Source organism: Artemia sp. Qi Xiang Cuo, chromosome 3 (assembly GCF_049724085.1).
Source record: "Artemia sp. Qi Xiang Cuo chromosome 3, ASM4972408v1, whole genome shotgun sequence".
Taxonomy (NCBI): domain Eukaryota; kingdom Metazoa; phylum Arthropoda; class Branchiopoda; order Anostraca; family Artemiidae; genus Artemia; species Artemia sp. Qi Xiang Cuo.
The window spans coordinates 79,131,417-79,157,485 of NC_142796.1; the positions used below are offsets into that span (position 1 = coordinate 79,131,417).

Consider the following 26,069-nt stretch of genomic DNA (forward strand, 5'->3'; position numbering starts at 1 on the left):
TTTTATGAACCTTTTACGTTGTGGGTCAGATGCATTCACACAATTTATTGACGTACTAATCAAAACAAATCAAGATTATATTGTGGATTTGCTATTGAACACTACCTAAACATTCTATGTTGATTCAAAAGTCTATCCGAATGATTGTTTCATGAGAACAGAAAATGAGTCGATAATTTAAAAAAAATTCTAAGCACGTTTTAATTGCTTTTGAAGTGTGACACCTGTCGATTGCTCTCTTTCTCTCTTTCTCTTTCTCTCTCTCTCTCTCTCTCTCTCTCTCTCTCTCTCTCTCTCTCTCTCTCTCTCTCTCTCTCTCTCTCTCTCTCTCTCTCTCTCTCTCTCTCTCTCTCTAGAAGTAAAAAGAACATTCCTTTTTGATCACAAGTTAGTTTCTATTTGGCAGTGTGACAGTCAACTGTAAAAAATGTACCAAACCTGTCGACTATGATTGTATACATTGGGTAATTGGTTTTCCTGTGAGAATTGCACTGTCTCAGATGAATATAATGAAAAGTATAGACTGTGCAATCCATGATCTAAGTTTTAAATGTCTAAGCAAGAAGAAAGTATGGTTTCTACGTCATCGTTGTGAAGACAATGGTAGTTATGTTTACAAGCCTACGGATTTTTATTTGGCTGTTACAGAGTGGTTCTTCATTTGAGAATGCATATAATCTACCAGCGCTAGTCGTTGCTGACGACGACGAATACCTACATGTAGAAAAATAAATCTAAAGAAAACGAAAAAAGACTTTTTCGTATATATATGTTTTATTGATAAACAAATTTACAAACATTATTAGAACATTTTATTCTTAGAGCACTAAAATTGATATTATACAGGTTGGAGAGGGCATTTTCCACAGTGAAATCATTCAGACGAGGATCGTCCAAGTAAATTATGATAAATTCCTGGTCGGTGCATCCACGACATCGGAAAACAAAATTCAGTAGTGCCTGGAAGCCAAAGCTTTTGGTCGTCAAATCTTGTACTCTATTCTGGTTTTGAACAATAGATTTCCCCTTGCTTTGAATATAGGTGCTGATTTGAGGAGTGTAGAATGTATATGGCAAACCAAGAGGATCAAAAATACAATACTTTTCCTAGTTTGAAATATGCATAGCCAGTGACCATTATTAATTATATTCGATGGACTGTTATTAACAATGATAATGATATGGTTATCACTTTGAATTTTTCAAAGAAATCCGAGGGTATACAATAAGATTTGTATTTGGACATGAACGAGTACAAGTTAAAAACATTAATCATTTGATTTGTGTTCATGGTGCCTAATCTAGTAGAACACTACCGTCAGGGGTGGTCTCCCAATAGGTTTCAAATTTACTCAGTGATATTAACGTTATACTTTCAGTCAAATTGTTAGAGAATTTGCACTCTAAACGTAGATTCCCACTTCTAACAACACTCATATGTTGAGTGCCTGACAAGTCCAAAACAATTCCACCATGATTTCTTGAAAACATTGAATTGGTTATTTCATTTTAAAATAGTTGTGAAACGTGATCCAGTGATTGCAGAGTCAATTAATACAGAGTTCTGTGAGATTTTTATCAAATGATAAAGTTTACAAGGTAATTCCATTCACCTTTCAAACAAGGCTCGATAAGCCAAAAAATTAAAATCGTGGGGAATGCAGTCCAAGATCCAACGGCACTAACACGCTTCACAAGTCCAAGTCGAGTTTAGTGGGGATTTCTCCATTGATAAATGATGAATAGGTATAACTACGAGAACCGGTGGCAATGTGACGTTGATTGGTGGCTATATGGGGAACAAGAAGTTTGGTATTGTTACCACTGGATCTCAGTTTCTCCACTGCCAATGTAATAGAGCTCATAACCTGTTGTTTTCGAATATGAAGAATTGCTGAAGTGATATTGTCACTTGCATCAGGTGCTGAAGCCAACGTATTTTTTGTAAAATGAAACTGGCTGGAGGTAGTTGTAAATTTATGTCAATCTTAATTTTGGGAGGCAACCCTTAAGGTATATTAAATATTTCAAGATTAAATTTTCCAACTAAATGATACTCTTTGGTCACTGCAGCAGTTAACTTGCGATCAGTATCAACATTCGATCTATATTCTTAACCCATTGCCTGTCTTCTCAACTCCTTGTATGACTTTGGAGTCATCAACATAAATTGTGTGTAGCTTTCATACTTTAATAAATTATTGCTAGTGCTCACCAATTTTCCATAAATGAATACATTAATTTGTTTGAGCAAGTTGTGTAGGAACTGTTTTCATATGATAGACCGCCAATAGCGATGAGAGTTTGATTGTCAGGCTTTTTCTTCATCACAACATTTAAATCTATAAATTTGACGATAAAATAATCGATGAAATAACCTTCAGTGGAAAATATTTGAAAGTATTTTTTCCGACAGGGGTTGTTGAGGATGAAATTATTCATAGTAGCCATAATTGATACTGACATCAACATTTTCAGCATTGAATAGATTCAATTTGAGGTTACTGGTGGATGCGATTCTTTGTGGGGGAGATAGGTCACCTTAAGAGAAGAAATCCTTCTTTGATCTAACAATCTTTTTCTTCTTATTACTCTTCATTTTTTTTCTTCAAAGTCATTGTTTATGTATTTCACTTCCCACCTGGGTATAGACTGATAAGTGAATAACTACCTCGCACCCTTTTTAATTCCTTCCTATTTTGCCGAGATTTTAATTTTTCTCCAACGGCTCTTGCTGAAGATCTAATATTTTGCCTTAAGACTCTCGTTGAAATTTTTACCTGAGCCCCAGTTCTGTAGTGTTGAGGCAGCAAAATTTTTTTGTAGACGGTGCAATATATTTTATGGCAAGCGGTAATGCAAAACGAAATAGCCTAGCAAACCAACTACCAGGACTAAAGCCAGACATTGTAGTAAGCGCCTTGTAATAGTCCAACCCATGGCCTATTTGACGAGGACTCAGAGCAGCAACATAACAATCATTGTCAGGACAGATAAATGGAATTCTTCTATTGTTCATCTGAAACAATGGGTCTAAAATGAAATGAAATGACACACAAACCCTGTGTTATAGCTACGAGATCACCGAGTTCACTTCTTCGTCTTAACTGAAAGAGTTCTAAATACGAATTGTTTACGGGAAAATACTGGAGATGTCTTATATTGTAGGGGTAAACATTGTTTTCTGTACCTTTTCTCTCTAGAACACGTAGAAGGGGAACATTTGAATTACCAATTCTCGACGGTTGCACAAATGAACTGTAAATAAATATAAAACTGTCCGAGGAGATACTAAGTGCATAGTCTGCATAGATAACATGTTCCTTGTCACTGAAATTTTCTGCTTCAATAATACGGTCGCTAAAACCGAGAGCCTCACGTAAATTCTCATTGAGGAAAATTCTCTCATTATCAAATGGTAAAAAAGTAAATCAAAGTAAATCATTATCAAAGTAAAATATATTTTCCTTTGTTCTGCCGAATAGTTGAAACTGAAACCACCTTTTTTCTATTTGCATTTTTTTGTTTGACAGTTCAACACAGCTCATGCATATTTTTGTATTCTCTGTAGGGTATGGTAGCAATAGGGTAATCATTAGAGTCAAACGTTGCCACCTCACCTTCATCACCGAAAAAAAATGGTCTTATTTTAATCACATAAGGGATCTCCTTTCTTAGAACGCCATATGTATTCTTGATAATACAATCGACGAAAGCAACTTCATATCTATCTTCAAATTTAATGGCAGGGGAGAGTTTAGTCCAAAAATCACTTGTTTTATTTAAATCGTCATAGAGAGGATCGGAAATATTCGACATGAATGTTACATAGAAATCATCGGTCATTGTGTACGTCTTCAACACCTATGCAAGAATCAAATTAAGAGTTGTACCCAAACTAGCAACAGTTTTTACCACCCTGTGTTCGATTTTTTGATACTTTTTCAATTTAAAGGCAGTTAAAGGCAGTGGTAAAAACTACTGCCTTTAACTTTTTGCAATTAATAGTCATAAAATCCTCCAAAATCTCATCATCTTCGCTGTCTCGTAGTCGATAGGTCACGGGTTTAATCTCTAGGACTTATGACACTTCAAAAGGTTCAGTAGACCATAGGTAATTTCCTTTTTCAAAAATAGTGCTTTTATGATTGATTCGAACTGTATCATCGACAGAGAATTTACTTTTAATTCAACTTTCATTGCTAGAAGACGAAGAATATTGTCTGAGAAAAGTGCCAAGGGCATTTCCACCATGATGAACTTCAAGAGGACTAAGATTAGACAGGGAGCGATGAGGACGTAAATTGTAAACATACATTATCTTATCCAAATCATGAGTATAGGCGGCAGTATATTTGACTGTGCAATATCTGGAAATGAGAAAACGAATGGTTCTAATCAGTCCTTCAGCCGATGTAGCCTTGACTGGGCTATGACTATGATACAACTCTGTACCATATTTCAATAGAATTTCGTTTACATGCGGATTGACAAAATCACTCCCTCCATCTGTCTGAATTTTACTAAAGAAATCTTGGCCAAGTATTGTTTCTAGAGCAATTGTAATCTCTGACCTACGCTTAGATTTCAATGGAATTGAATAAGAGTAGCCCATAAAAATACTATTCGCAAATAAAATGTACTTATAGGGATTATTGTATTGTCGCTGTATCTCATCCAAAGTCTTAAGATCAGCTTGCATGATTTCCTGTGGGTAGAAGGCCTTTGTTTTTCGACATTGGTTACTGCGAATTCTACGATTTCGAGGAAAGGTATAGCTCGGTTCACTTTGAAGATATTCTTTTGTTACACTCTGTTACAAATTAGACGCATGATCAAGTGTACTGGGGGCACTAAGACTTCCATTCTTACCAATATTTGCATAGATACATTTCAGATTTTCAACCATTTTGCATGTAGGTGTGTACTTTCTCTTTCACTATTCTTTTGTATACTAACACCGCGGCAGCGGTAGAAAATTTTTTTTTCCTAACCCTTAAAGTTGAACCATCATCATTTTTGTAGATTGATTTGGATGAACTTGTTAGCATTAGCGTTTTAAAATCCTCCTTTGCAGAATTGTCATCATTATCATCATTTACTAATAATATTCTTTTGAAAATTTCCTGTTAAACGCAAGTGCTTTGGGAAGTTCGCTGTGTTTAAATATTTCAGAAGATTTGTGTCAATGGATACAGTTTTCTTGTGATTTGAGGCTAAATCAGCTATTAGATCAATGAGATTTGAAGTGCTGCTACCTAGAGTGATTTACTTACTTGAAGCATCAATTTGAACATCGCTGCTCTCATTCAAATAATTTTAAAATCTGCTACCCCCCTACCGATAAGAAACAGGTAATAAATCTAATGTTTTTGATATGTCCGATAGTAACGGTGCTGCTGCTGACACAAACGAAGTACTTGACTCTTGTGTCTTATCTTCAACGTTCACAACACTGATGGGTTTTATTTGATACGGTTATTGTTTGTCAACACGACAAAATGCCATTTGAAAAATCAAAAGAACTGATCATAAGGTATAATATTTCCATTAAGGGAATCTATGATAATACCCTCAAAAGTTTCCAGTGGAGATAGTGTCTTATAAATTGCAGTCAATTTATATGGTTTAACCATGTTTTCTTCTTATTCTGACGATGGAAGAAGAATATTGCTAAAAAGACCGGGAATTATTGGCAATAAAATTGTGATAAAACCTTCCCCGCCTGAACTAAATTCTTTTTTTGTTTTTGACTGGTTTTTCTCTTAAACAGTGCAGGAACAATGGATTGATGTTCTCTAGTCTGCTTCTTAATAGCATCTGGTAATTTAACATTGCCTGCAGTTAAATTTAAACACAGTTCGGAAATGAGCTTAATAAATTCCCGATCTACATTGTTCAGTACGGCCTTCCTAAATCGTGATTTTGAAGTACTCGAAACGGAGAAAAAGTATCTATTGTGATGTTACTTTTCCAAAAGTTATTTTTCCCCGTTGAATTGGGATCAATATGGTGGTCATGATCTTAAACAGTAGCTTCTGCGGCAAGAGTACCCCTACAAACCCAACTTACTGTCCATTTTTCTAGGGTTCGTTGCTCCTTATCTGATACTGACATGGGTTAGTTGACGTGATGCAATCTCGAAATGGATTTATTTGCTCTTTTTATTAGCCACACTAGTATTTTCTCTTTCATACCCTCCTCATCCATAATCGCAAAAAACTCTTACAACTGCATTTTGTTATCCGAATCTCGTCGGGCATGGGCATAGGAACAGGCTACAAGTTTGTGCTCCTTGACTGTATTTGGTCTTGATTGGTTAGATACCTCCAAAAGTGTCGCTTCACAGTCCAAAGCTACTTTCACAGTCCAAATCAAACTGCAAAAGCGAATTTTTGAATTATAAATTAGCTTTGTCTCCTGCCGGGGACTTCTACCTTTTGATTGTCATGAAGTTTGCAATATTCAATATGATCTTTGAATGGGGAAAGGCACATGGGACAATAGTGATGTTTTCCTTTTTACACGCCTTGAGATAAAAATCGACTAACTGCAGTGACGGGTAAAAATTACCGTTTGACATCCCATCTTTGGGGGCTCATAGATAATCCAAACCCGCTGTTTTACATTATCTACCAAAGGTGTCCTGACGGAATATAAACCCCTTGTTGTTTGGTTCCTGTCTCCCCTCCGCTAATTCCGTGTCACATTGAAAAACCACCACCCCATCTCAAGATTATCATTTTCTTTTTCAAACATGGTTATTCCTTTAGAGGACACCGGATACTTTCCCTCTAAACAATCAAAATATACTTTAAGAAATTTTTCTCCACCATTACGCGCAAGTCTGTCGGGATTTTTCATTGTTGAATCATTTTTCAAAGGTTTATGAGCAGCCGAAAAAAATGCTTATTTAAAACACTGCAAACACGTGTCAAATCTGAAACTCTGAACCCCTTTGGTAGCCGACAAATCTAGGTGGCATTTTATTGGTCGGTCACCTCTCAACGCCCCTGTTAAAATATTTTTTTTCAATTTATTGAGATTAAGATTCGTATGTTCAATGTATAAAATCGTTTACCCACTTCTCTTCTCGTTAGATGTGTCCAAAGTGGATATTCATTTGTTACCCCAATTGAAAAATTTACTCTCAAATTTGTTTAAGCCAAGGTAAAAAGTTTGATTGCTGGTTGAAAAATGAAAAAAAATATTCCCTGACGTCCCTTTTTGTAAATAAACCTTTTGGTTAACTGATGCCTTTATCCCTCCCTGACCCCCCAATTCTGAATCTGAGTCTCAACAAGTACTTGAATTTGATCAATATAGGTGTGGAGAAGATTGACAGGGTCCGTTAAAATAACACCCTCGTCAACTAGGTTCTCCTCGGGAGGATTAAACACTGCACTGTGCGTTCGTATATCCCCTAGAGCAGATTCTAACATATAAAATTCACGTAGTTCCGGGGATGTGACGGTATTTTCAAGTCATGCACCGCTTTACACAGGACTCAATTCACTAATAATAAAATCATCTTCAATATTGTCACCGGAAACATCAGATCCAACAATTTTAATAAGGCTTTTCATCTCTTCTGTTGTAAACTGAAAATCTGGGTGGATACTAAAATAACGTAACTTCACTAACTTCTTCTTGTGATGATTGTCAGGGTGAAACTGGACAATTATCGATGATATGTTGAAGTCCTGGGCCAGTGAAGTTACTCGGTTTTGTAGCTTTCCCTCGAAACTAAAATGAACGGATTGAGTTTTTTACCTTGAAGAAAGTCTTATCACAATTATATTACACTCCTAAATCTTTTTGCAAATTTGATTGGTATTCATATTATTTATCAAACGCATGCATAATAAATTACACACACACACACACACACACACACACACACACACACACACACACACACACACACACACACACACACACACACACACACACACACACACACACACACACACACACACACACACACACACACACACACACACACACACACACACACACACACACACACACACACACACACACACACACACACACACACACACACACACACACACACACACACACACACACACACACACACACACACACACACACACACACACACACACACACACACACACACACACACACACACACACACACACACACACACACACACACACACACACACACACACACACACACACACACACACACACACACACACACACACACACACACACACACACACACACACACACACACACACACACACACACACACACACACACACACACACACACACACACACACACACACACACACACACACACACACACACACACACACACACACACACACACACACACACACACACACACACACACACACACACACACACACACACACACACACACACACACACACACACCCACCCACATAGTCACAAAATCAAACAAATTATCACCCACTCAAGACATCTCACACTCACACTCTCTCTCTCACACTCACAAACTCTCACTCACTCTCTCACACACTCTCACACCTACACACACACACACACACACAAATACTCATATACATACACACACTCAAGGACAAACATACAAACAAAAACACAAACACACAAAAAAACAAACACAAAAACACACACAAAAACAAAAACAAACACACAAACACAAACACACACAAACACACACACACACACACACACACACACACACACACACACACACACACACACACACACACACACACACACACACACACACACACACACACACACACATATATATATATATATATATATATATATATATATATATATATATATATATATATATATATATATATATATATATATATATATATATATATATATATATATATATATATATATATATATATATATATATATATATATATATATATATATATATATATATATATATATATATATATATATATATATATATATATATATATATATATATACAAACACACACACACAGTCTAGAATAGAATAATAGAATCTAACATGACCTATTTGTTTTGTTTGTTTTTTAGACTTTAATTCAAAATTTGAAAATAAAAAAATTTACTTCAAGGCATTTTTAAGATTGTATATCATTTTAAGATACGAAAAAAAAAGTTTGGAAGAACTTTAGTTTAAAAAAATGTTCAAAATCAAAATAAGCGCGATTCGCCTCAACAACTAATCCCGCAAACTATCCAAAGACAGTGTTTATGCACTTTTTAGTTTTGATATTGTTCTTTACTGTGCTTTGAAGGTCCAGGTTCAAAAATATTTCACGAATTGAATCAAAGGTTCAAGAATAAGTAGTAGGGAGAGGATTTTTTTTAACTAAAGATGATATATGGTATACAAACACATACGATTCAATGGCATAGCAAATGCATGAAACCTATTGCTTAGAATTTATTTCTAAGAAAATAATAATATCATTGACTTATTGTTTCAGATGGCGAAGGCATCGTTCTTTTGTCATAGGAAATCTAGGGCTTCACATTTGATTCCTACACCTGACAAATAATTCATGAGCTCAATGGGTGCGGTCGGACTTATTAACAGCTTACTACTGATTTTATTTAATTATTAATTCATAAGGTTATATGCGAGGATTTCTGTCAATATATTTTTAAGAACAATTTTTAACATAGACTTGTTCCAAAAACTACTAAGTCCCCCCCCCCCAAAAAAATGTTCAGAATTAAAAAAAGTAAGACTTGCCTGAAGGGCTAAGCTCGCAAACCACTCAAAGGCAGTATTTAGGCACTTTTTAGCTTTTTTATTGCTCTTTACCGTCCCTTGAAGGTCCAGGTTCAAAAATATTTCACGAAATGAATTGAAAAGTTCAAGAATAACTAGTAGGGAGGGGAGTTTTTAAATGAAAGATGATATATGATATACAGTTACTGGCAGTTTGGTAGCTGAAGGGATTGTAAATGTTTGTCAATAAATCAACCCATTCCACTAAGTATATGACAATAAAACTTAGAGTACTAACCTGTTTTAATGGTACATAAGAATCCATATCCATATCGTAGCTTCTCTTACTAGACATAACTGTTTACAATTCAATCACTGTTTTACGTTTTTCTAACTTGAATCAACATAAGTTAGTCAAATGTCTATTTGGAACTGTGATATTAAGTCACCATCAAGTTATTTATATCCACACTCAAGGCCAAAGAAATCGGTTGTTTAATTCAAAAGACCACGCCCATTTGACCACGTCCCTCCTCAGGTAAAGACCACACCCAATCAGATGTAATAGGCATAAAGCAAATCTAAAAGACCACGTCCAAATGGATATAATTAGGCAGCAAATTAATCCAAATAGAACTCTCAGAATATATTGTGCAACTACGTCATTGCACTACTTAAGGCTAGAGGGTACAGTGACATTCAAGAATGTTTGGCCTTGATACAGTTCACCAATTCGCAAAAAGGAATGACCTTGATACCTTTCAGTGATTCCTATGACCGTTGTAGAAGTATAACCTAGGACTCTACATGTATAGCCAAGTACGTCAAGTTTGTGATTTTGAAGATGAGAAATCAACGCAATATGTGGAATATAATCGTGCTATTTTAATCTAATAATTCTCGGGTATAGCCTAAGGTGAATTAATATATTCACCAGGCCCTCAGCATAATGGAAAAATCACCGAAATCATATAGGTTCTGGGTCGTCACTTATGAAATTCTATTAGCACGATTAAATCAGGAGAGTCCAAGCACAATCTTCGTCGGTAACATCACTTAGTTTAAAAGTCAATCTTGGCAAGCTCAACAATGGCTACGCAGCCATTATATCTATACAGCGAAATATCAGGGTTTATGCGGGCGAGAAAGTAAACTGAACAAACGCGTGAATATTCCACTGACGGATTAGGTAGACTAAAATGACATAGCGAATATCACCCTGCGACACAAACCAAAAATAACACCAGCTACTGGTTACTCCACATACAAATCACACTAATTTGATAAATGTAATCTCTCCCTAGGCAGATTACCCAAAAAAGAATAGACTTATCTATTCTTCCCCCCAAAATTACGCAGAAACTGAAAAATTTTCGCTAATTTACCGTATCAATATTCTCATAACCTTTTACACAGAGATTTTCCCAAGTCCACTAAATCCACTCGAACTATAATCCAACTTATGCTTTCTTTTATCCGTTCTTGCATCACGTAATATTTTCTAATACGGAGAGATTCCACAACTACAAACTTAATTTACGCTTAAATTTAGTTCCTCAATAAATTCAGCTTTATTTTTTTTTTATTCTCACAATCTAAAAATTGTCTTATTATTGTGGTGAAGATTAGATGTGGTCAATTTATTTGTTTCTCTCCAATTTTTATATTATTTTCATCAGGCTATAACTAAGCCCCATTTCATAAAAGGTACCTTCACTTATACAATGCGGCCTTTTTAGGTAGAGCCAAGCTCGTCAAATTTGAAATTAGTAATAGAGTATTTAATTTTGTATTTTCCCGCGTCATTTTAATAGGTTACTATATAGGCTAAAGTTACCCGTATCTTCGGAAAAGCTGTTTGATTCACTACCGGTGTCCCACTGGTGCTTCTAGCCCTTGGCTGCCACCAGTAATGGTACTCTAATACCGCTAGTATTCTAGCTACCACCACCAGTGAAGTTACCAGGTGCCACCAGGGTACGTGGTACCACGCTACCAGCGCTACTAGTGATGGTACTAGGGTATGTTATCGTGTTCGAGTCGCCCCCGGTCATATTCCCTCCCGCCCCCAAATACTTGTAAATCTAATGGGGTGCAAGGGTCAGTCTTGGAGCCACTTATGTAAGTCCTCTGGCACTAAGGTACCACAATAAACTCTAACGTGCAACGGGCTCTACGAATTCTGCCCTTGCTGATTTTCGATAACCAGTAGGGATACGACAAGTGCACTTCTGTGTTAAATTAAATAAAAAAACAAGTTTTTTAAACTGAAAGTAAGGAGCGACATTAAAACATAAAACAAACAGAAATTATTCCGTATATGAAAAGGGCTGTCCCCTCCTCAATGCCTCGCTCTTTACGCAAAATTTTTTTATTGTTTTTAAAACATAAAGTTGTGAGACACAGTCAAACTTTAGCACAAAGAGCGAGGCGTTGAGGAGGGGACATCCCCTTTCATATACGGAATAATTTCTGTTCGTTTTAAGTTTTAATGTCGCTCCTTACTTTCAGTTAAAAAAAATTGTTTTTTTTATTTAATTTCTGATCGTTTTTTAGTTAATGCAGCTTTTATTTGCATAAAAATTTTACTTTTCTTTTGCTAAATGGATGTCTTTACAAATTAACTTACGTAACTAACTTCTATATTCGTATATTTTTCTTCTGGCAAAAAATACAAAGTTGCAGATTTTTGCAGATATGAGCTTGAATTCAATGTACGATATTTTGCTGACACGCTGAATCTGACGGCGTGATTTTCATTCAAATTCTTCCAATTGTAGGGGATGTTTCCCCCCTCTTTAAAAAATCGAACAAATTTTCCCAGGCTCGTAGCCTTTGATGAGTAATACTAAACTTAATAGAAATTTATATATTTAGAATCAGCATTATAAACACATTCTTTTGATACATTTATTAACATCAAAATTCCGTTTTTAAAAGTTTCGATTTCTATTGAGCTATATCGCTTGTTTTTTCATTGTTTTTTTTTATTGCTTTTTTGCTATTACGTATATGAGGGGGTTCTCCCCTTAGTGAATAAGACGCGCTTTGAGTTAAAAGTAAAAACTTTTTATTATTCAAAAAACACAGAAACACACACGATGTTTAATTAGAATAGATGAGCTCTTTTAAAAGCACTAAAAAAAACTGTAGCGTAAATAGCGAGGTATTGACTTGGGGGAGAACCCCCACACATACGTTATAATTTCTTTTCGTTTTAAGTTCTAATATTCTTTCTTACATTTCAGTTGAAAAAACTTGTTTTTTTTATTTAATTTCTGCTCATTTTTTAAATAATACTTGGAAATCCGGCACCCCCTTCCTAGAAATATCACTTACCCAAAAGAACAACCCTCCGAGGACATTTTCTCCAGAGTACCCCCCTCCTCTAGCCCCCCCCTTCAGAAAAAATCCTTCCTGAAAATGGTTGTATTCGTCCAAATAACCTATAAATAATGCTGGAAAGTCCGGCGCCCCCTTCATGGCAATTTCACTTCCCACATGAAAACTTCATTCATGAAAAGATACTCCAACATAACCCCCGACCCCCCCTTCCCTCCCACTACCAGAAAAAATACCTCCTGAAAACTTCTGTATACTTCCGAATAACCAATACTATATATGTTAACATTGGGTAAAGTTATTAACTTTTAGCCCTCCCTCTGGGTACTTTGGGGAATTAAGTCATCATAAAAGACATATTTATCATATTTTCGATGGTGTTGAACAAAATGGCTATCTCAAAAATTATGATTGGTTGACTTTGGGAAAAAAATAAGAGTGGGTGGGGGCCTAGTTGCCCTCCATTTTTTTTGGTCACTTAAAAAGGGAACTAGAACTTTTAATTTCCGTTCCAATGAGCCCTCCCACGATATTCTAGGACCACTGGGTCGATGCGATCACCCCTGGGAAAAAAAAACAAAACAAATAAACACGTATCCGTGATCTTTCTTCTGGCAAAAAATGTAAAATTCCATATTTTTGTAGATAGGAGCTTGAAACCTCTACAGTAGAGTTCTCTGATACGCTGAATATGATGGTGTGGTTTTCATTAAGGTTCTATAACTTTTAGAGGGTCTTTCCCCCTTTTTTTGAAAATCAGCCAAATTTTCTCAGGCGCGCAACTTTTGATGGGTAGCACTAAACTTGATGAAAGTTATATATTTGAAATCAGCATTGAAATCTGATTCTTTTGATATATCTATTAGTATCGAAAACCCGTTTTCTAGAGTTTCGGTTACCATTGAGCCGGGTCGCTCCTCACTTACAGTTCGTTACCACGAACTGTTTGATAGTGCTTTTATATTATTACTTTCATATCATCCTGACAACGCAGTTACTATCCGACTAATTAGCCTGTCTACGAGAAGAAATACGCTAAAAGGGAAAACCAAAGATTACGAAGTAAGAAGAACTCATCATCAAGTTATTTATATCCACACTCAAGGTCAAAGAAATTGATTGTGTAATTCAAAAGACCACGCCTATTTGACAAGATCCATCCTAAGGTAAAGATCACACCAAATCAGATGTAATTAGGCAGCAAGCAAATCCAAAAGACCACGCCCAATTGGATATAATTAGGCAGCAAATTAATCCAAATAGAACTCTCAGAATCTATTGTACAACTACGTCATTGCACTACTCAAGGCTAGAGAGCACAGTGAAATTCAAAAAATTCTGGCCTTAATACAATTCACTAGTTCTCAAAAGGGAATCACCTAGACACGGTTCAGCGATTTCTATGACCGCTGTAGAAGTGTAACCTAGGACTGTACTTGTATAGCCCAGTACGTCAAGTTTGTGATTTTGAAGAACGGAAATCTACGGGATTTGTGGAATATAATCGTGCTATTTTAATCTAATAATTCTCGGGTATAGCCTAAGGAGAATTCAAATGTCCAACAAGCCATCAGCATAATAGAAAAATCACAGAGATCACATGGGTTCTGGGTCACCATTTATGAAATGCTATTAGCACGATTAAATCAGGAGAGTCCAAGCACAATCTTTGTCGGTAACATCGCTTAATTTATTAGTCAATTGTGGCAAGCTCAACAATGGCTAAACAGCAAAAATGACGATACGCAATTACTATTTCTAATTATCAGTGACGCGCAATATGATATTTGAATAATCTCTGGGACAATTAGGAATATTGACATTTAATTGGAAAATAACAATTTAATTTGCTTCAAGCAATTATTCGACGAGCGAAATGAATCTCCGAATAGCAAAATATCAGGCGTTATGCAGGCGAGAAAGTAAACTGAACAAACGCGTGAATATTCCACTGATGGATTAGCTAGACTAAAATCACATAGGGAAAATTGGCCTGCGACACAAACAACAATAACACCAGCTACTGGTTACTCTATGTACAAATTACACGAATTTGATAAATGTAATCTCTCCCTAGGTAGATTATTCACAAAAGGACAGACTTATCTAATCGTCTCACCAAAATTACGCACAAACTGACAAATGGTCGCTAATTTACCGTATCAATATTCTCATAACATTTACACTGAAATTATCTCCAAGTCCACTAAATCCACTCGAACTATAATCCAATTTATGCTTTCTTTCATCCGTTCTTGCATCATGTAATATTTTCTAATACGGAGAGATTTCGCTAATACAAACTGAATTTACGCTTAAATTTAGTTCCCCAATAAGTTCAACTTTATTTCTTTTACTCTCCCAATCTAAAAGTTGTCTTATTATTCTGGTGAAGATGGTCAATTTATTTGTTTCTCTCCAATTTTTATATTATTTTCATCTGGCTATGCCTAAGCCCCCTTTCATCAAAGGTACCTTCGCTTATACTATGCGACCTTTTTAGGTAGAGTCTAGCTCGTCAAATTTGTAATTAGAAATGGAGTATTTAATTCTGTATTTTTCCGCGTCATTTTATTAGGCTACTATATTGGCTAAATTTACCCGTATCTTCGGAAACGCCTGTTTGACTCACTATCGATGTCCCAGCGGTGCTTCTAGTCCGTAGCTGCCACCAGTAATGGTACTCTAATACCTCTAGTATTCTGTCTAGCACCATTAGTGAAGTTACCTGATGCCACCTGGTTACGTGATACCGCGCTACCAGCGCTACTAGTGATGGTACTAGGGTGTGATATCATGTTCGAACCGCCCCTGGTCATATGCTCTCCTGCCCCTAAATACTTGTAAATCTAATGGGGTTCCAGAGTCAGTCTTGAAGGCACTAATGTAAGTCCTCTGGCACTAAGGTGCCACAATGAACTCTAACGCGCAATGGATTCTACGAGTCCTGCCCTTGCTGATTTCCGATAACCAGTAGGGATACGACAAGTGTACTTCCGTGTTAAATAGTACTTTTATATTATTACTTTCATATCATCCTGACTATGTAGTTACTATGCGACTAATTGGCCTATCTACGAGAAAAAATACACTAAAAGGGAAAACCAAAGATTACGAAGTAAAAAGAAAGGGGGGATGTTGAACCAGAACGTCCCAGAGTGTTAATAGTTCAATTTAGCAAAAGAAACAAAAAAGGACATTAATCTGGTAATCAGGGCTTAGGGTCTTAACAACTGTCAAGTAAAAAAAAACGTTCAAATACAAAGCTAGCTCGTTAAAGATAGATGCTTTTTATTTTCAAATCAACACTAAAATTAATTACGAAACAAATTCTTCGGAAGAAGCAAACTCTTCCAAAAAAGTGTTTGGTACCCAGATGTGTCTTCTTTTTCTGTCTTTTAACAAGCGTTAAGTTAAATAGGGTTGAATTGCATGGGGGTTCACTCGAACGAGGGTTTAGTCAAATAGGACTCAGTTGCACAGGGGTTAAGTTTAGCAGAGGTTCAGTTGAACGAGGTTGCAGTTCAATGCAAGGTTCAGTTAAGTGTGTTTGAATTTAACGGGGGTTCTGTTAACTGGGGTTGAGTTGCACAGAGGTTGAATTAAACATGAATTCAGTTGAACGGGGTTGCAGTAGAACAAGGGTTCAGTTAAATGGGGTCGAGGTGCAGGGGAGCTGAGTACTACGCGATTGAGTTACAAGGGATTGAGTTAAACAGGGTTGTGTTAAATGTCGGTTCAGTTACGCGAGGGTTCGGTTGCATGAGGATTCACCTACATGGGTTCAGTTGCATGAGATTTAGTTATGCGAAGGTTCAGTTAAACGCACACCAGGCAGCAGAGTCCCTCAAATATGACATCATATCCCAGAGAGGCAACTTTTCTAAAGATACTTTTGTTAAATTATCATGGTTGCAGCAGTAGCTCTAATCGCGGTTATAGCGGTGTTTGCAACGTAGTAAAAAACGAAGCAAGGTGCGTAGTAACCAAAAATTAAAAAATACATTTAAAAGAACTGGTGAGTGGAAATAAATGTCATTTGTAGCTGGTTCAGTAGTTGTAATTATTATTTCGGTCAGTATTAAAAGTAAAATGTTATTTTGAAATCCAATTTAGGGGAATTTTGAAAAACAGCACGAAAATGTTGAAACACCTCAAAAATGAAGTTGGATCAAAACGGAAACTATACCACTGGAATATACGTTTAGTTGCATAGGGTTCTTTTAAAAGAAGGTTCAGCTGCAAACACGCCCGGGGGAATTTTCCAGGTGAAATTTACATGGGGGAGGGGGATTTCCCGGCATAATTTGAGGAAAGATCATAAATATTTTTTTTTAAATAATTATTATCAAATGAAAGTAAGGAGCAATTTTACAGCATAGAACGAACAGAAATTATTCCATATATCAGGGGAGTTATTTCCTCCTCAGTGCCTGACTATTTAAGCTAAAGGCTGACTTTTTGTCCCTTTTCTTTGAGAGCGACTGCTAAAACACAATGGCCGTTTAGTTAGAAACAGGAGGTTTTTTAAAGCACAAAAATCTTTATCCTAAAGAGTAAGGTGTTGAGGAGGGGACAGCCTCCTCATTTACGAAATAATTTATACTTGTTTTGTGTCTTAGTTTGGCTACTTACTTCAGCTGAAAACATATGTTTTTCAATTCAAAACGTAGAAGGGAACCATCCACCTGCAATGTATTATTTCCCCCAGCCACTTCTTTAATTCTAAAAACATCAGTTTTATAATGGAAAAGAGGAAGGGGCTTGTTTGATATTGGAAGGGGCTATTTGATTAAATCAAAGCTTTCAGGGATAGTTCTCCAGGTCAAAAGAATCAAACTTTTTTTGGAGGTGGACATAGGCCGAAAAGCTTTTGTCCTTGATCAATTTCAAACTTAAGAGTCGTAACTCCTTGGGCCAGGAGAAAACTTGTGTACGAACAAATCCAGTGAACAGTTCTTCCCCTTTAGAAAAATGGACCTGAAAAGGGGAAAAAATTGTTATGATTGGCACGGAACTCAGGTACTTAAGTCTTTAAGCTCAAAGGACCCCAACGTAGAGGAGAAACTATAAGAGATACTGCCCCCCCCCCAAATAAAAAAAAAGGTGCAACAAAGGACCGAAAAGGGCCAGAATACGTGTTTCTGGCCAAATCCTATGGATGAGCAGTCATAGGGATTTGGGAAATGGCTGATTCAATTGAAAATTGAATGTTCTAATGTCCCTCTGAACGTTCGAAAGTGATTTGAAGGCAAGCAGTCTTCTTTCCGTGTTCTGTTCTGCTACACAACCCCCATAAATCCATTGATATTGGATCCCAGTTTTGATACAATCATTTTGCCAAGAATGCAGAAACGTCTAAACAGTTGACTCCTGGGTCAACATAAATACCCAGCTTCAGGAGCAGAATAAAGCACTTTGTGTCTGGGTCGTTGCTCCTTAGAATGTTAAACAGGGGTGACAGTTTGCCAATTCCAAGATCCAAGGGAATTTAAAGTCGGAATAGCAGGCTACGAACTACAATAGCCCAGAAAAACTCACAAACAAAATAGATTCAATGAGTGTATGTATACCCGCATATAAGGTAAAGCGACAATTGACACTTTTTTGCAAAAATAAATGTTTAATTTTGTTGAATTTACTTCCTATTTAATTCTTATTTACTTTAGCCCATCAAAGAACATTTTTGTCCATTTTCAGCCTGTTTTATAAACTTATGTTTTCTCGTCGTAATGGTTCTAGCATTTGTGGCAGTTGGGATCGAGCCTCGAGCTTCGCATTGCCAAAAAGAGATCAATTCATTGTGCTACTACAAATGTATTGGTAATTATATGTCCTCCATACTGCTGTATTGACTTACATGAACATTGAATTTAGCAATTAGTATCCCTAATGTCATATAGCTCTAAATTTCTAATTACCGAAAACAGCAAGCTGCTAAACTTTAGATTCATTTAGGCTCCGCCTGGATAGTGCGGAACCAAATCTAAGTTCACTGTTTCGAATACACTTTGCACTCAAGAGCAAGACAGAAAAAAATCCTTCTAGTTAGATTAAATAAAAACAACTGAAAATAAGGAGCAACATTGAAACTCAAAATGAAAAGCAATTATTCCGTATATGAAAGGGGTTACCCCCTTCTCATTACCTCACTCTGTACGCTAAAGTTCGAGTCTTTGTCACAATTCTGCTTTTTAAAGTAATAAAAACTTTAGCGTAAAGAGTGAAGTTCTGAGGAGGGGGCAGCCCCTTTATATACGGGATAATTTCTGTTTATTTTAAGTTTTAATGTTCCTCCTTACTTTCAGTTGAAAAAACTTCTTTTTTTATTTAATTTCTGATCGTTTTTCAAATAATGCCAGGAAATCCATGAAACATCATATGATAGTAACGCCGCCATGATATTTTTATTTTTTATTTATTTTTTTTTGGGGGGGGATCATCCCCCCTTATATACAGAATAATTTTTGTCTAAATTTTATTGTTGCTCTTTACCGATAAACCCGATACCGGTGCCTTCAATACTGATACACCTGATGCTGCTTGCAGACCTTTCCCCGGGGAGTATGGAGGGTCACATCATCACCAAAAGCACAATTATTGGATCTTTGAACTACTTTGAACAAAATGGCTATCTCAAAATTTTGATGGGACGACTATGAGGGAAGGACCTCTGGTTTAAATCAGCCCAACGGACCTAAGAAGTGCATTAAATAACAAGTTTACTTGGTTAGATTTAAGCTTAATATTACAAGAAAGAATGGGAATGCCTTATTTATGGGATGATGGTCTTCGTCCTCGTGATTTACATACAAATTTAGAAATTCAGGTGCAATTTATTTTAGAGGGTCAAGAAATTCAGTATTGGGCTGGTTGGCAATTCTGTAACATTGGCACACTATAATCTGGCTAAATCTAGCTCTGAAGAGAATTTTTTTTTTAGGTTTGATTTAGCAGGCAAGTTTTTATGTCAACGGATACAGCTAAGGGCAAATTGCTTTCCAATCTGGGGAAGCCAAAAGGTATTTGAAAGAAAGGGTGTGATTCCTGAAGAGTGGTTTACTTGTCCCCTCTGTAAGGAGGAGGAAGAAGATTTGAAACTTTTTTTCCGGGAGCTCTTTTTGGTGCATTTTCTCCGGTGATTTCTGATTTCATGAGAAATACTTATACAGGATTGAATTTCTGCTGCTTGTCATTCTTCAAAGTAGAAACTCAGCATCAATAACTTGATTTGATGTGTGTATAGATAACTGCTTTGAAAGAAGGAAAAGTTTATGCAATTAAGTTATGTCGTTTCCAGATAAGGTGTTTTGCGTTTATATTTTGTTTTTGTGTGTTTTGTAATGTATTTGTTGATGAGCTTCTTATTTTGTATATATGTTTTTGTAGTATCCATGGGGCTATCCCCCCCCCCCAAAAAAAAATTGTGCAATTCGTGCAGAAGAAATAAAGTATACGAGTAAACAAATTTTTATTGCTTATTGTAGAAGTTTTTTTTTGGTAGCACCCCTCCTCCTCCCTGAAAGAAACTCCCGTCCCCGGATAAAATCCTGGGTAAGGCCCCTGGGCTTTTGAAACACACTGATATACCGATCAATCTATTACCTACAGATTTAGCACGTTGACACTGTATTTTTTTCCTTCTTTTATACAACTACTTAATTACCTGAATTATATCTCCGTGAACATTATTTCCTGAAAGAAAATCGAGTTCACATTCGAAGTTGCTAAAATGGTCCATTGGCAGCTTGATATTTAGTTCATAAGTAAACCCAATGTTGGCGTAGTAAGTCCGATTACAAACTGAAAAAAAAGAGACATTACAAGACAATGGATTTCTAAGGTTTATACGCCTAATTAGTTACGAGACTAGAATTTCAAAGACTTTTAGATACATAGAATTAAGACAAAAGGAGATGACTCTTTGACCTTTAGGAAGTTTAGAAGGCGGTAGCCCTACACCTGTTTGTGGAATTACCTGTTAGGTTAAGTATGGCTTGATTATCCCTTTCAATCCTTGTTCGTTTTAGGATATTTTTTTTTTATTGACCTATAGCAGCATTTATTATGTTTATGTATGATATGAATATTCACTTTAGTTTTTGCTCTTTTTTTTGCTCTTTTTAATTAAGCTAATAATAGCTTAAGTTTGTTTTAAATTTCAACTATTATAAGGTTTTACTCCTCCTCCTCTTAGGTTTGAATATGGCTCTTTACTTTTGTTTTAAAGGACGCGTTTTTGGGAAAAAAAAATTTATCAATTAAGTTTAAGGCCAATTTGATGAAGAAGCCATCATTACAATTTTATTCCCTCCTTATAATTCAAAATTGACTATCATAGGCAGCGCAATAGCGCTGCCTAAGTAAAGAACGATGTTGGCACAATTTGTTTTTTTCTCTCCATACCCGGCCACTTAGTATCGAAGGATTTGTCGTAGAAACTTCGAAAAGGGCTCATTTGAGTGGAAATTAGAGTGGCTAGTGCACTTTTTAATAGTCAAAAGTGATTGGAGGGCAACAAGACCCCCCCCCACGCCCATCATTCCCCCTAACACATCCAATCAAAATTTTGAGATAGTCATTTTGTTCAGCGTAGTCGATTTCCAGATAGAAAATATGTTTTTGAGGAGATCACTCCCCCAATACCCTCGGGGTAAGGGTTTTTGTTATGCCCTGAGGGCATATAAGACCGATATTGGCACAATGAACTATTTATTTATTTTTTTTTCCTTTAGAGCAGGGCACTTCGTATCGAAGAAGTTGTCGTAGAAACTTCAAACAGGGCTCATTCAATTGGAAATTGGAGTGGCTTGTGCCCTTTTTAATAGTCGAAAGTAATTGGAAGGCAACTAACACCCCTTCCATGCCCACCATTTCCTAAAACACGTCCAATAAAATTTTTGAGATAATCATTTTGTTCAGCGTAGTTGATTTCCAGATAGAAATTATGTTTTGAAGAGAACACTGCCCCACAGCCTTGAGGGCAAGGGTTATAAGTTATGCCCTGGGGGCTTATAAGGTTTTCATAGAAGGCGTTGTCGTAGAAACTTCAAAAAGGGCTCATTCGATTGGATATTCAAAGGGCTAGTGCCCTTTCTAATAGTCGAAAGTAATTGGAGGGCAACTATCCCCCGCCCTGACGCCGATCATTCCCCCAAACACATGCAATCAAAATTTTGAGATAGCCATTTTGTTCAGCGTAGTTGATTTCCAGATAGAAAATATGTTTTTGAGAAACATATTTCCCATACAAACATATTTTAAAAAAAATACATTTCCATACAAACATATTTCCCCAAAATCCTCGGAGCAAGGGTTGTAAGTTTTGCCCTGGGTGCATATAAGGTTTTTATAGAACGCGTTGTCGTAGAAACTTCAAAAAGGTCTCATTCGATTAGAAATTAAAATGGCTAGTATCGTTTTCAATGCTCGAAATTGATTGGAAGGCAACTAACACCCCTTCCACGCCCACCATATTCCAAAAACATTCAATAAAAATTTTGAGATAGCCAATTTGTCCCACAACGTTCAATTTTCAGGAAATTATACCTTTGGGCAGGACAATCCCCCCCCCAGTCTTCAGGGCAAGGGTTATAAGTTATGCCCTGGGGGCATATAAGGTTTTTACTGAAATCTTTGAGTCGAAAGTGATTTGAGGGCAACTAACCCCCCTCTTACGTTCACCTTTTCCCCAAACACATCCAATCAAAATTTTTAGATAGCCATTTTATTCAACGTAGTTGAAAGTTTTGGATATTACGTCTTTATGGATTACAACCCCTCACCCCACAGCCCTCGGGGCAAGGCTTGTAAGTTATGCCCTAGGGGCAAATAAAGTTTTTATTGAAAGCGTTGTCGTAGAAACTTCAAAAGGGCTCATTCAATTGGAAACTAAAAGGGCTAGTGCCTGTTTTAATAGTTGAAAGTGATTGGATAGCGACTAACGCCCCTCTCCGCCCACCATTTTCCCAAATACATCCAATCAAAATTTTGAGACATCCATTTTGTTCAACGTAGTTGAAAGTTCTGGAAATTAGGTCTTTTAGGATGATAATCCCCTCAGGTCTCTCAGTGCAAGGGTTGTAAGTTGCGCCCTGGGGCATATAAGGCTTATATAGACAGCGTGATGGGCGTGGGGGGGGCAACTAGCCCCCCCCCCCACGCCCATCATTCCCTCAAACACATCTAATCAAAATTTTGAGATAGCCATTTTGTTCAGCGTAGTTGATTTCCAGATAGAAAATAGGTTTTTGAGGAGGATACTCCCCCACGACCCTCAGGGCAAGTAGGTTAAGTTATGCCCTGGGGGCATATAATAACGATGTTGGGACAATGTATTGTATATTAATTTTTTCCTTTAGAGCAGGGCACTTCGTATCGAAGAAGTTGTCGTAGAAACTTCGAAAAACGCTCATTCAATTGGAAAATGGAGTGGCTTGTGCCCTTTTTAATAGTCGAAAGTGATTGGAAGGCGACTAACGCCCCTTCCACGCCCACCATTTCCCGAAACACATCAGATCAAAACTTTGAGATAGCCATTTTGTTCAGTGTAGTTGATTTCCAGATAGAAATTATGTTTTTGAGGAGGACAGTCCCCGACAACCATTAGGGCAAGAGTTGTAAGTTATGCCCTGGGGGCAAATAAAGTTTTTTATAGAAGGCGTCGTCGTAGAAACTTCAAAAAGGCATATTCGATTGGAAATTCAAAGGGCTAGTGCCCATTTTAATAGTCGAAACTAATAGTAGAGTGCAACTAATTCGCCTCTCACGGCCACCTTTTCACCAAACACATCTAATCAAAGTTTGAGATAGCCATTTGATTCAACGTAGTTTTGAGTTCTGGAAATTAGGTCTTTGAGGATGACAACCCCACCCCCCTCTCCAGAGCCCTCAGGGCAAGGGTTGTAAATTGTGCCCAGGGGGCATATAAGGTTTTTAAAGAGCGCGTTGTCGTAGAAAATTCAAAAAGTGCTCATTCGATTGGGAATTGAAATTGCTAGTTCCCTTTTTAATGGTCGAAAGTGATTGGAAAACAACTAACACCCCTTCCACACCCATCATTCCCCCAAACACATCTAATCAAAATTTTGAGATAGCCATTTTGTTCAGCGTAGTTGATTTCCAGACAGAAAATAGGAGGACACTCCCAGATAGGTTTTTGAGGAAAACCCAGATAGGTTTTTGAGGAGGACACCCCCCACGACCCTCAGGGTAAGGGTGTTAAGTTAAGCCCTAGGGGTATATAAGAATGATGTTGGCACAATGTATTATTTATTAATTTTTTCCTTTGAAGCAGGGCACTTCGTATCGAAGAAGTTGTCGTAGAAACTTCGAAAAGGGCTCATTCAATTGGAAATTGGAGTGACTTATGCCCTTTTTAATAGTCCAAAATTGATTGGAAGGCGGCGACTAATGCCCCTTCCACGCCCACCATTTCCCTAAACACATCCAATCAAAACTTTTAGATAGCCATTCTGTTCAGCGTAGTTGATTTCCAGATAGAAATTATGTTTTTGAGGAGGACAGTCCCCGACAACCCTTAGGGCAAGAGTTGTAAGTTATGCCCTGGGGGCATATAAGGCTTATATAGACAGCGTGATGGGCGTGGGGGGGGCAACTAGCCCCCCCCCCCCACGCCCATCATTCCCTCAAACACATCTAATCAAAATTTTGAGATAGCCATTTTGTTCAGCGTAGTTGATTTCCAGATAGAAAATAGGTTTTTGAGGAGGATACTCCCCCACGACCCTCAGGGCAAGGAGGTTAAGTTATGCCCTGGGGGCATATAATAACGATGTTGGGACACTGTATTGTATATTAATTTTTTCCTTTAGAGCAGGGCACTTCGTATCGAAGAAGTTGTCGTAGAAACTTCGAAAAACGCTCATTCAATTGGAAAATGGAGTGGCTTGTGCCCCTTTTAATAGTCGAAAGTGATTGGAAGGCGACTAACGCCCCTTCCACGCCCACCATTTCCCGAAACACATCAGATCAAAACTTTGAGATAGCCATTTTGTTCAGTGTAGTTGATTTCCAGATAGAAATTAGGTTTTTGAGGAGGACAGTCCCCGACAACCATTAGGGCAAGAGTTGTAAGTTATGCCCTGGGGGCAAATAAAGTTTTTTATAGAAGGCGTCGTCGTAGAAACTTCAAAAAAGGCATATTCGATTGGAAATTCAAAGGGCTAGTGCCCATTTTAATAGTCGAAACTAATAGTAGAGTGCAACTAATTCGCCTCTCACGGCCACCTTTTCCCCAAACACATCTAATCAAAGTTTGAGATAGCCATTTGATTCAACGTAGTTTTGAGTTCTGGAAATTAGGTCTTTGAGGATGACAACCCCACCCCCCTCTCCAGAGCCCTCAGGGCAAGGGTTGTAAATTCTGCCCAGGGGGCATATAAGGTTTTTAAAGAGCGCGTTGTCGTAGAAAATTCAAAAAGTGCTCATTCGATTGGGAATTGAAATTGCTAGTTCCCTTTTTAATGGTCGAAAGTGATTGGAAAACAACTAACACCCCTTCCACACCCATCATTCCCCCAAACACATCTAATCAAAATTTTGAGATAGCCATTTTGTTCAGCGTAGTTGATTTCCAGACAGAAAATAGGAGGACACTCCCAGATAGGTTTTTGAGGAAAACCCAGATAGGTTTTTGAGGAGGACACCCCCCACGACCCTCAGGGCAAGGGTGTTAAGTTAAGCCCTAGGGGTATATAAGAATGATGTTGGCACAATGTATTATTTATTAATTTTTTCCTTTGAAGCAGGGCACTTCGTATCGAAGAAGTTGTCGTAGAAACTTCGAAAAGGGCTCATTCAATTGGAAATTGGAGTGACTTATGCCCTTTTTAATAGTCCAAAATTGATTGGAAGGCGGCGACTAATGCCCCTTCCACGCCCACCATTTCCCTAAACACATCCAATCAAAACTTTTAGATAGCCATTCTGTTCAGCGTAGTTGATTTCCAGATAGAAATTATGTTTTTGAGGAGGA

The 26,069-nt window shown here is 37.2% G+C and overlaps 1 protein-coding gene across 1 annotated transcript in view; it reads right to left on the reverse strand.

The window, feature by feature from the left end:
- Positions 1–26,069, reverse strand: part of LOC148954576 (uncharacterized) — a 308,983-nt gene that overhangs the window by 223,536 nt on the left and 59,378 nt on the right. Inside the window, exon 3 of the mRNA XM_089087156.1 lies at positions 20,739–20,875. Coding sequence (XP_088943282.1) covers positions 20,739–20,875 — 137 coding nt within the window. The remainder of the gene's footprint in view (positions 1–20,738; positions 20,876–26,069) is intronic.